Source organism: Oratosquilla oratoria, chromosome 3, assembly GCF_046742065.1.
Source record: "Oratosquilla oratoria isolate Oo_2021 chromosome 3, ASM4674206v1, whole genome shotgun sequence".
In the NCBI taxonomy this organism is placed as follows: Eukaryota; Metazoa; Arthropoda; class Malacostraca; order Stomatopoda; family Squillidae; genus Oratosquilla; species Oratosquilla oratoria.
The window spans coordinates 55974509-55987008 of NC_134779.1; the positions used below are offsets into that span (position 1 = coordinate 55974509).

The 12500-nt window shown below is 42.8% G+C and overlaps 1 protein-coding gene across 1 annotated transcript in view; it reads right to left on the reverse strand.

Moving 5' to 3' along the window:
- Positions 1-8763: 8763 nt before the first annotated feature.
- LOC143022854 (uncharacterized) overlaps positions 8764-12500 on the reverse strand; it is a 9344-nt gene continuing 5607 nt past the window's right edge. Inside the window, exon 4 of the mRNA XM_076181240.1 lies at positions 8764-12500. This exon is cut by the window's right edge and continues 302 nt beyond it. Within this exon, the coding sequence (XP_076037355.1) occupies positions 10622-12500 (1879 nt within the window). The 3' untranslated portion in view covers positions 8764-10621.

A 12500-nucleotide genomic window follows, 5' to 3' on the forward strand; every position in this document is an offset into this window, starting at 1 on the left:
CCAGGTGGGCGGGGGAAAACGACTGAATTACGGTAGAAATAACATCATTATTGGGGGTTATAGTCATCTATTTTGTCGTGTTTAGCATTGGAGGGGTGGGTGAACAAATTGTGTTGTAGTAACACGTCACTAATTTCGAAAAAAAAATATATATATATATATATCCGACACTTGCCTTTCTATTCTCTCCTTCATCATTGTTGGTGTGGATGAACGTAGCGTGCGCACGTTACGCCGCCTAAGAAAATTTACATCACGAAAGCTACATTAGTTGAAGATTAGAAAAAAAAAATAAATAAAAATAAATAAAAAATAAATAAATAAATAAATAAATTGTCATTAACAAAGTGAGTTGATCCAGGAAAACAATAACAAGGAGGCATGTAGTGGGCCACTACCGCAATAAAACCCATATATTTTGCCACCAGTAAGGCCCAAACTTCGTATAGTTTTTACTTGGTAAATGTTCCACCATTTCTCTCTCTCATGGCGTTGGTGAATGTCGATAAATCCCTTGTCATGGATCAGAAGCACTGTGAAATATATGCATACATACATATATATATTGTGGCACTTACTAGTAAAAATAAAAATAAAATGCTGATTGATATGAGATTTTCTTTCAACCCGTTTGAACAGTACGGGCGCATGCATGCTTATGCGTAGAATGATGAAAAGATGATTTGTTTTTCTTGTTTGAAATGTGATGATTCGGACAAAGATAGACCTGACCTTGCAAGCACACTTGCAGGTCACTTCATTCACACGTCGAAACCCTTTTTACGGTTCCCTCGAGCAAGCTCCCTTGCAGTCTCACTTTACATTCAGCTTATGGGTGTCGTATACTCGAGCCGGTTGAGCCCTACAACTAAATATTCACTAAGATAGAATAAGATTGAAGGAAAATAGATAAATGAACAGATAATATGATTAATAAATAGATGGGTGTACAAAAAAAAAGAATATATATATATATATATATATATATATATACATACATACATATATTTACATATATATATATATATATATATATATATATATATATATATATATATACACATATGTATATATATGAATACATGAATAGGTAAAAAATTGGGTAACTAAATAGATCACTGAAAAACGCCAACGTATAATGAATAAGATAAAGTAAAATGTAAGTCCGAACTAGAAACACTGACACTATAAATGACATGATTATCCAGCACGAGACAGGTGAAGGAATTTACCTGCATTAAGGTAAGTGGATTTGTTAAAATAGCGTCTGTTATTCTGAAAAAAAAAAAAAATGGAAACGTATGAATATGTCGACAATATAAATTTTTTGCCATGGACAATCACGACGTGATCTAAAGTGCGTTCAGTTCGTAGCATTATTACTTATTTCTTATTGCGTAGTTCTATTACGCTCTAAAGATGGCCGCACGCTAGACTAACATATTATTTACTTTTGTTACTTTTTTGAGTAGAAACGACTTCGGTTAGTATATTCTAGACTCTCGTAAAAACATCTTAACAATGTGTCTAACATTCGTATAGATTTAACGTATCCCAGTCAGTCATTCAGTTTCTCACAATATGACGAAGAGTAATTTGAGGTTTGGAAAATTAAAAAAGAAAACAGAAAATCGTAACCGAAGTCGTTTCAACTCAAGCGAAGAAGCAATAGCAAGTAGCTTGCTAGTGAGACGCCACTTTAATTGTTTGCACCGCGTGCAGCTCATTGACTTTTTCCTTTTTTATTGTATTGTCTTTTGTTTTACTTCATTTATCTATTATTCGTTTACTTATCTATTCATTCATTCATTATACTTTTGCCAACGGAAATGTGGAACTTTTTTCATCTGTTTTACTTTTCATGGTGAAGCTTTCTTATTTTCTAACAATTTGCAACTTTTTTGGTCCGTTATTTCGTATTCTTTAAATTTTCAGAAACGAAAATTTAGCGATATTTTCGATTTTCCGTATTGTTTCCCACATCGCTTACTGCTTCCGCACAAAAAAAAAAAAAAATCCCACAGGTTCCCCCCCTACACAAGTGGTTCTCCACCTAGGGACCATGGGAATCCCTAAAAGAACAATGACAGGAATTTAGGGGTCCCATGGCCTACTGCTACAAATTATACATTTCTTTATAATATGAGGAATCTGAGCATAAGAAAGAATATAACTGTCAACTTTGTAATAAAACAAAGGGTTTCTCTTCATCAACATTCTATTGTTACTTATTGATTTTTTTTTCTATTTATTTATTTGGTAACTCGCTGGCTGAGCGGGTTAGGACGTCGTTACTTGCGGAAGGTCGAGGGGATGGCGGTTCGAATCCTGCCACCAGCGAAGTTGAACCAAGGGGATGGTTAATTAAATTCCACGCTACAAGGCCCTCTGTGAGGGGCACCGTCTAGCCTTCCGATAGGAGGGGAGCTTGTGACGTTAAACCACATCATCTTCATCTATTTATTCATTTACTTTTTTTTTCTTTATCTCTTTCGCGATATGCGGTCTAAGAGAAAAGTGGAAGGGAACTTCACTAATTTTGAGAATTCATGAAACGGGGAATGGAATGAAAAAGGTTGAGAAAGAGAGATGGGTAACTAAAATGATTTACTTGGTACAGAAAAAAAAAGAATCAATAGAATCAAGCAAAATTTGACCCCATTTACCTTTATTGATTAACGAAGACTTGATGGTGGAAGAAATGGTCACAAGCGCAGGAGGGGGGGGGAGAGGGATTCCACAGTTTAAGTCAAGGGTTCCTAAACATGTTTTGCCGCGACCTATACAAATTACTTCGATAGATTCACTTCCTAACCAGCAACAGAGCATTTCTGACTATCAATATAACACATTTTCCTATCTAAGTGCATCTGCTTGCCTGTCTATGTATGTAAGTATGTATACCTCTGACAAGTACTAGACGCGTTAGGATTGGTATTGGGAAGAAGAGAATGATCTGCAGGATCTCGCGACCCCCTCTGAGAGAACCTCTATGTTAATAGAACGGTTGCCAAAGATTTATTCGGTTGGTTGTCATTGTAAGGAGGGGAATTGAGGGATCATTAATGGGAATAACGCGGTTAAAGAGGAAATGGAACTGGGCTGGAAAATAAGCGCCATAGAAAGATGGACGATAGAGCAAGTGTGTTATTGAGTGTACGCCGCGAGATGGGAAGCGCGTAAGAGGGAGACTAGACAGAAAATGAGGAGACGAGATGGAGAAGTTTGCAGGATTGGCGTTGTCGTGGAAGTCATTGGAATGCGTCTGGGAGAGGTCCAGCTTTGCTTGGCAGTAGGCTAGGAATACCTGATTGATTAACTGACTCGTTATTCTTTGATCTATCTTAAGGCAAATGAAAATACTATATTGAATCCAGATGACACAAGAAGCTTATGAAACATTTAAATGACTGCTAGGCTGCAGAGGTACCAAGATAATTATTACTGTAAATATAGTGTAAATATAAGTGGATTTTAGAAATGATGATTTTAAAGTTATGCCTTAACAAAGGGTGATCTATTTTGTATAAAAGAAAACTAAGAATATTGCGAGTGACTATAATATTTTTGAGGTTTTATTTTTCTATTACTTTTTTATTTTTTACCACAAGCAGAAATTTTTCTATCTCCGATCAAATATTAACCAGAAATTAACGAAGGAGAATATCTAAATAACGTCATTGATTCTACGAGATTAGTTAAGACAACTTAAACTCTTTCCTCTCAGGATCCTATCTTCAGCCGAATGAAATGTTCCGTTGCCCAGAAACTAATACTTTCTGCACTTGGCCAACAGGATTGATGAATATAAAGCATCCTTATGGTAGCAACAATAAAACTGTTTACGAGCTTTTTCTAACGATTTGTACTCAGTCAATATCGAGCTGATTAAACTGATTTCAGACTTCACTCACAACTACATCCATTCCAACATATCGAAGAAAAATTCACTTGCACTCACCATACATAAGGTGGTGTATATAAACCTTATCTACCGAATTTACAACAACACAACAGACAGGCCATTGTCTTGACACTAAAACTACAGTACAGTACAACAACAAAATAAAAATTGCTGTTTTTACGCATGTTGTCATAAATCCTTTAATCAAACGTGCCTTGGAAGAATGAATCTAACAAATTTGAATGTAAATAGTTTCGGTGTTGCTTCTCATCTATGACGTAATGTGAAAAAGTCTAACGTTAGAACAGAGGCATGGTCCTTTTTCCATTCTGAAACTATGACTTGTTTTCTTCTATTTACATGACTAACAAGCATTTCCCTATTTCTTTTTAGTATCTTTACCTCATTTTTCTTCGCGTTTTCCCATTTTTCCCTCTGTTCTATAATTTCAGTTAAACTTTTTTGTTTTTGTGAAGGATCTGGGATTATTGGTCATGGATAAGTTGTCTCTTGATAAGCATATGAACAAAACATACAGATTGTTGATATCATGAGAATCCATTTTCACTATACAGGTGAAGAGATGGCGAGAAAAAAAACAATAACTAAAAGATTAATCCACCTTTAGCCGGGGTGAGGGGAGTGCTACGGAGAGAAAGAAAAGAGGTTAGTGAGTTCTTGTCCTTTATTGGGATGGGACTGAATTCCTTTTGCATGTGTCCTGTAGCTGCATACTGTAAATACCACGTGGGCAACCCCCCAGGGTGCATAATTATCTCCAATTGCACTGAGATGGGTCAATGTCGGGTCACGCTGTCGCACTGACCACGCAGGTGTGTGCGTCAGGTCGCAGCGCGTCCTTTCTGATGCATTCCATGTGGTCCGTACCATATTACTTTTACTTCTCTGCACAAAAAGACGGATATAAACAAGATTAAAAGAATACACAGAGGAATAAGTTGGTTCCCAGCTTTCCAGATAAGAACGAGGAGAGACTATAAGCATTGGACTTGCCATCATTTAAAGAAATTGTCAGGTCGGTCGATTCGACCCAACCTTGGATGGATTTTTGCCTTTCCGCTCTAGCGTCGGCACCTTTGGGCTGAGCAGTCTCCAAGTGATATCCACAGAAGGCCTCGCGACCCTCGACCTTTGGGTGAGATAGTGGCCCAATCGAAGCCAGTGCACAAAATGACCCGAAAATCTCACAAGGGCCATTCTTTTATATAAACAGTTAGATCGGCCGATTTGGTCCGATCTTGCCCCAGGGTGAGAGAATCGTGCACAAAACACTGCGAGATACAAGTGAAGAACCTGGACCTAAGGGCGTGTGGGTGGGGCGCAGCCAAATGTAAGGCTGTGACTGGATTTTTGCCTTTCCGCTTTAGTGCCTGCACCTTAGGCCCGAATGGGCCACTGTAGGTGAGACAGTGGCCCAATCGGAGCCAGTGGCTAATATGACCCGAAAATCTTACAGACACCCATGGATTTTTAGAAATCGTCAGGGAGAGAGCCATGCACAGAGCACTATGAGTTGCATGTGAAGAACATGGACCCAAGGGTGTGTGCGTGGGGCCCTCTGGCTGGATTTTTGCTTTTCCGCCTATAACGCCCTCACCTTTGACCTGGTCTTCAAGTGATATCCGCCCGAGGCCTCGTGGCCCCCGCCCTGTGGGTGAGATAGTGGCACAATCAGAGCCAGTGGCCAAAGTGACCCGAAAATATCACAGGCGTAATTTTTTACTGAGCAAAATTGTGAGGTTGGCCGATATAGCTTAGTCCTGGTTCAGAGGGAGAGAACCGTGCACAGAATACTTTGAGGTACATGTGAAGAACCTGGAACTAGTGGCTTTTATGACCCAAAAATCTCATGTGATTTTTTTTAACAAAAAGTCCCAATCGTACTCCAGAGGGAGAGAGGCATATACAGAGCAATGTGAGGTAAATTTAAGGAACCTGGGCCCAAGGGCGTGTGCGTGGGGTCAAAACAATCTTGAGGATTTGGCTGGATTTTTTGTTTTTTTGCCTCTTACGCCACCACCTTTGGCTTGAGTAGTCTCCATGTGATATCCGCTGGAGGCTTCGTGGCCTTCAATCTATTGGTGAGATGGTGGCCCAATCGTGACCCGAAATCGGCCGATTTGACCCAATCCTGTTGTACAGGGAGAGAGCTGTACACAAAGCACTGTGAGGTACATGTGAGGAGCCTGGACCCAAGGAACCTGTGGACAAAATGACCCGAAAATCTCACAGGGCTGTAACATACGAGTGTGTTACTTGGCCTATGGTGCCAGGTGAGTGAATAAAGCTCTAGTTGGTTTGTTGGCTTTATTAAGATGAAGGTGTTAGCGTCCATGTAGGAGGGTCGGGTCGATCGCCCGGGGGGTCGACCGCAGAGATGACCTGGCGCGTAGACGCGTTATAAGTTGGGTCCTGAGGAGATGTGACCGTGCCAAACCGATCCAACTGAATATATATTCAGCCGTTGAATACCGAAAAGTAGCCTGTGTAAGGTCGAACAGACAGTGGTTCAGCATCTACAAGAACTGTGCTTTCATATGGGTACAAATGCATGTAGTACAGGCGCGATATTGCCTAAACCTACACGTTAGTAATATGAGGCCGAACACCAGCGATTTTTACACAATATATCAATTCCCTGAACACCCACGTACTACAGTGACGATGCTATAAGCTAAAGTATCGGGTAGAGTCGTACAAACTGGGGGAAAGAGCTGTACACAGGGTAATTTGAGGTACATGTGAGAAACCTTGACCCAAGGGCGTGTAGGGTCAAGCCAAAAATGATGCTCTAGCTAGATTTTTGCCTTTCGGTCTCCAGCGCCCACAATACCTTTGGCCTGAGCGGTCTCCAACTGATATCCGCAGGAGGCCTCGTGATCCCTGACTTATGGGTTAGATAGTGGCTCAATCGGAGCCAACAGTCAAAAACACCTGAAAATCTCACATTTTTGAGCGAGTCGGCCGATTTGGCTCAATCTTACCCCCAGATAGAGAGAGGCATATACAGAACATTGTGAGATACATGCGAGGAATCTGAACTCAAAGTCGTGGACATGGGGCCTAGCCACTGTTGAGGCTCTCTGAATATTTCCCTTTCCTCAAGCGCCAGCACCTTTGGCCTGAATAGTCTCCGAGTGATATCCAGAGGAAGCCTCTTGGCACTCGACCTTTGTATGATATAGTAACCCAATTGGAGCCAGTGGCCAAAATTACCCGAAAATTTCATAGGATGCACATGATTTTTATTTTTTAGCAAAATCGTGAGATAGGTCGATTTAGTCCAATCTTGCCTCAGGGCACTGTGAGGGACATGTAAGAAACCTGGACCCAAGGGCGTGTGCTGGGGCCCAGCCAAGTTTGAGGCTCTGGCTGGATTTTTGCTTCGCCTCTAGCCCGAACCATTGGCCTGAATGGTCCCTAAGTGATATATGCCTCATGGTTTTCGACCTGTGGGTGAGATAATGTCCAAATCGAAGCCTGTGGTTAAAATGACCCGGAAATCTCACAGGGATTATTGAGTGAAATCGTGAGGTCAGCCGATTTGGCCCAGTATTCCCCCAAGGGAGAGAGCGGTGTACAGAGCACTATGAAGTACATGAGAAGAATCTGGACCCAAGAGCGTATGCGTGGGTCTCAGTCAAAGTTAAGGCTCTAGTTGGATTTTTACCTTTCCACCTTTATCGCCCCAACCTTTGGCCTCAGTGGTCTTCAAGTGATATTCGCAGTAGGATTTTCAACCTGTGGGCGAGATAGTGCCCTAACCGGAAACAGTGGTCAAAATGACCTGAACATCTCACAGGGGTTTACACATGGATTTATGAGCGAAATCGTCAGGTCGGCCGATTCGGCCCAATCTTGCCTCAGACGGAGAGGTACATTTAAAGAACCTGGACCCAAGGGCGTGTGCGTGGGGCCCAGCCAAATTTGAGGCTTTGGCTGGATTTTTGTTTTTCCGCCTCTAGCGCCCCAATCTTTGGTCTCCAGGTGATATCCGCAGGAGGCCTTGTGGCCCTCGACGTGTGGTTGAGATAGTGATCTAATCGGAGCCAGTGGACAAAATGACCAGAAAATCTCACAGTAACATAGATATCTGAACGAAACCATGGGGTTGGCCGATTTGTCCCAATCTTGCCTCAGAGGGAGAGAGTCGTGAGGTACATGTGAGGAACCTGAATAAAGAACCAAATAGGTGTGTTGCTAGTCTCAGCGGGGCACCTCATTGTAACCAAGGGTACTTGGACATCACTCAGCCTCCTGGACTCCCGTCTTCAGGCCCTGCAGGGATGCAATGCACAGTAAACGCATGGGTTAATGACCCATAATGACGTTGGATGGCCATTGACTCAGAGTACGTCTGCCCCTTTAACTTTTTTTTTTTTTTTTTTCATCCATCTGGGTGTCCAACGCACACCCCTCACTGACGGGCTACCTGTGGGGGAGCCGGTTCAGTCGACGACAATCCGACCATGCTGTAAATAAGATCCCAAAAATCTAGCAGCTTTTCAGAGGACCCCGTAATGCTGTAGCAGATAGAGAAGATACAACAACTACAGTTACCCCTTAATTACATAACAAAGTTCATAGATATCACAATTGCACACTTATGGAAATTCCTACTCTGTAATTATAGCAGTACACATGTATATAAATTTTATTGTTACTAGTTCATATTGTACACATTTTGAATTACTCATATATATTGTATATATCGTCCTAACACATAAGAATCAACAACTAGATTTGTACATAGTGTTTCCATTAGTTCTAACAAATAAGCAATCATAAGTACTGGCTTTAAATATCCCTAAATTATTTTTGTAAGATTATTATCAGCCGTTAGCCCTGAACACAAAAGTGTTCATTCCAAGTGTGCTTAAGGGAGCCATACCGCGGCGAATGAACAGTGTTTTCTTACTCCCTTATTTCTCTATTTTTTGTTGACTCTAGACTGGCCACCTAGATCGATAAGTTATGTTTTACCAGCACTAAATAGATATCTACATTTCCAGTAACAAATAGGAGCTACAGATGGTGTTCCTGTCACAAATTGTGACCCTGGAATGACTATAGTTGATTGATCTTCGCTGTCTGATACAATGCCATATATTGAATGAACTTAGGTATTTGCTTGTAGGAAGAGCTTACGAGAGAAACTACTCGATTTATGAGGTGCTATTGACGTGTTTGACTATTCCACAGAAAGTCGTGAGTTCTTCCTGAACTAGATTTATGTCTACATAAGCTGTGCTCTATCAGTAATGCGGTGCAGTATACAGTATGTATTTTTTTTTCTCTTTTTACTCTAATATTTGGAATCTCCGCTTCTCCCGCACTCATCTTGTCTCAAAATTGCCTGATTTATGAAATCTAACTTGTATATTCGTGATAAAGAAAAAATCTTGATCTCTCATTGCTTGGAGACCGTCTCACCAAACTTTTTAGTATTACAAGAAATTACTGAACAATTCTGGCGTAAATAGGAAATACAAAAGGAAGGATATTGAAGACAACTTTTCAAGATCGTAATTCTATTTGCGTGTGATATACACAAAACACTCAGATGTGAGTTCAAATGACTATGAAAATATGAAGATGAAGAAAAGATTCAGTGATATCAAATGAACAATATATATCATTACAGTGAACGTTAGTAGAACGATGAAAAATAATACAGAGGTGATAAATTAACATAGAATGGCATCTAAAAAAATGTTCATTAGGTGCTAGACGCGATTATGCAGACATTTCCCTCCCGCAAAATGACTATGACTACGAATGTGGTCCTAACGTGTTTCAGCTTCAGCTACACGAGAGGTGTGTCTACGTTCTTTGGCCTTAGATACAAAAATACCCCTTCCCACCATTCTTGAACAAAGAAGCAGATGATGTACACTTCGAGAGGTATGAACCTGATACAGTATAGTTTCAAGTGATGTGATTGTTTGCAGTGCACATTAACCCACTTGCTCACGGTACTACTGTAAAGTTAATGCCCTAGTCGCTGACTGGGTTCCTTTTGCTAACTGAACTAGACCTGAGTGTATGTGATTATAATGATTCGGTTTAACGTCGCGAACTCCCCCTATCAGGAGGCTTGGACGGCGCCCCTTACTATACCCTTGGTTCAACTCGCTGGCGGCGGGGCTCGAACTGCCGTCACCCTGACCTCAGCCGCAAGTAGCGACGCTCTTACCCGCTCGCTAGCGAGTGTGTAATTAACTTTATTCATCACTGTACACTATCATGTATTAGATTCATACCTCCTCGACAGTATCTGACTAACAGTAATCACAGAGGTTGTCATTTTATGTACCATAACCTTACTGGATTCAATGTACCAAAAATCCTCACACATACATGCAGGGACTAGTCGGCATACGACCATGGAGTTATATATATTAGCCACTGAAGCTTAAATGAACTGTTGTCTGTTTCCTACACCCGTATGTAGAAGTGCTCCCATTACCCACAGCTGAACACCCAACACAACACACACAAACCCTAAGGTTCTTCAAGAGACCATGCAATCATGTATTGGTGGTTTAGTTAGAAGTGTAGGCTCCAGTCCTGCACTCCTCTCCGATTCTTAACAGTGATTGTTACCGGTCCAAACGCAAAGGGCAAAGGTGACAGACTCGGCCGTAGCTACTTGCTTCCTGGCGTAGACTCCTCACCTACTTCTTCTTTTTCTTTTTAAAATACATTTATGTTGCGACTTAGAGGCGAAGAGCATCGCGGACCAGGGGAGCCACAACTGTCTCTTGGCGGGGTGGAATTCTTGGTGAGCATGGTCTTGTAATCGATGTCATTTATAGTCATGCCAGTCACTAATGGAGAAGACTTGTGGAAGCTGTCAGATCGGGATCTGCCACATTGGGGAGAAGAAGGTATTGGGGGAGTTCTCGACCCATTAGACTTCCCCGATATAGACGAAGTTCTCGACCTCAATCCGGGGAGGGGGAGTACAATTGCTCTTGTGCTTAGTCTTCGTTCCAGCCACTTCAACATCGTGAGGACAGCGTCGGTCGAAGGGAGACGGTAATTTGCGTTTGTTTTGACTGTCTGTGACGTTGTAACCCTGAAGGTGGTGGCCATGCCCTGAAGTGTGATCATGGCGTCTTCGTCCGTCTTGTCGTCCCCGGCAAAAATGGTGGAGATGCGATCGCACCAGTCCAGACCGAAGAGAGTCCGAAGGATGTAGATAGCAGCGCGACCCTTGTCCCAGGTCACCGGAGGTCGGGCCTCGAAAGCCATGTGAGACTTGTGGATACTGATGCCAACATCCTCGAAGATCTTTTTCGCGCATTCGACGATCTCCTTGCGCTTCTCTGGCGGCACCTCACGGTAGTGGAATGTAAGAGTCGCACCCTTGTCCTCCATCCACGCCCCGTCATGAGCAGCTTCCGTTTTCAACCTCTCTTGAAGTTTTAAGAGCTGAATCTCGTAGTCGTGGGGTACTGGGTGCACGAACTTCGTCCCATCGGGGTGGAGGATTTCAAAACCGTGGTTACCTGCGTACGTAATGCCCTCAATACCCACCATAGACTTAACATTCTCGAGAGATCGTCCTGAGATAATGGCCACATTTACATCAGGCATGTTAGCGAGTCGTTCAAGGACTCGGCGTGTCTCCTGAGGCATGTGCGCCAAGTCTGGGTGAGGTGCAATGGGTGCCAGGGTGCCGTCGTAGTCAAGGAGGAGAGCCACCCTTGAACAATCGGTAACACTTGAAGCCAGGAACTGACTAAAGTCATTTTCTGTGAGGGGAAGAAGGCGTCCTTTGGTTGGACTATTCTGTTCGTCGAGACAGTCAACAGATTTAAGGAACGATCTGAGCCAGAAGTCAACGTCGTGGACGCGCTCTCGACTTCTTAGCTTGGTCATTCTCAATTCGCGCTCATCTTTCGGCATGGTGAGGGCACGGTGCATGACTTTGGCGAACTCATTGGTCTCGTAGGGATTGACAAGGAGAGCTTCGTGCATCGTGGACCCAGCACCTGCGAAAGGAGAGAGTAAAAGAACTCCTGGCTCGCCCGTTTGGCAGGCCACGAACTCCTTAGCGACGAGGTTCATTCCATCGCGCAGGGGCGTCACCACCGCTACCGATGCATCCCTGTAGAAGGCCGCCAGTTGGTCCTGGGACACGCAACCGTAGATGTAGCGAATAGGAGACCAGTTGGGGGTCGAGAACCGTCCGTTGATGCGACCGATCAGTTGGTCGAGCTCTTCCTTGAGCTCCTGATATTCCTTGACATCAGTTCGGGAAGGAACCGCCACTTGAAGAAAGGTTACCTTCTCGAGGTGTTCTGGGTGATTTTCAAGGAGCGCCTCAAACGCTCTGATGCGGTGAACGAGTCCTTTGGTATAGTCCAGGCGATCGACTCCGAGAATGAGTTGCTCTTTATCTTTGTTCTTGACCACTTGAGGGGCTTCGAGGGCCAGATTCATGAATCGCTGGTAAGGTATACTAATGGGCAATGGGTGCACAGACACACATCGGAAATTGTTTTCGACCAGCATCTGCTCACGATCTATCCGGTATCCCAAACGGCGCTGACAGCAGTCAATAAAG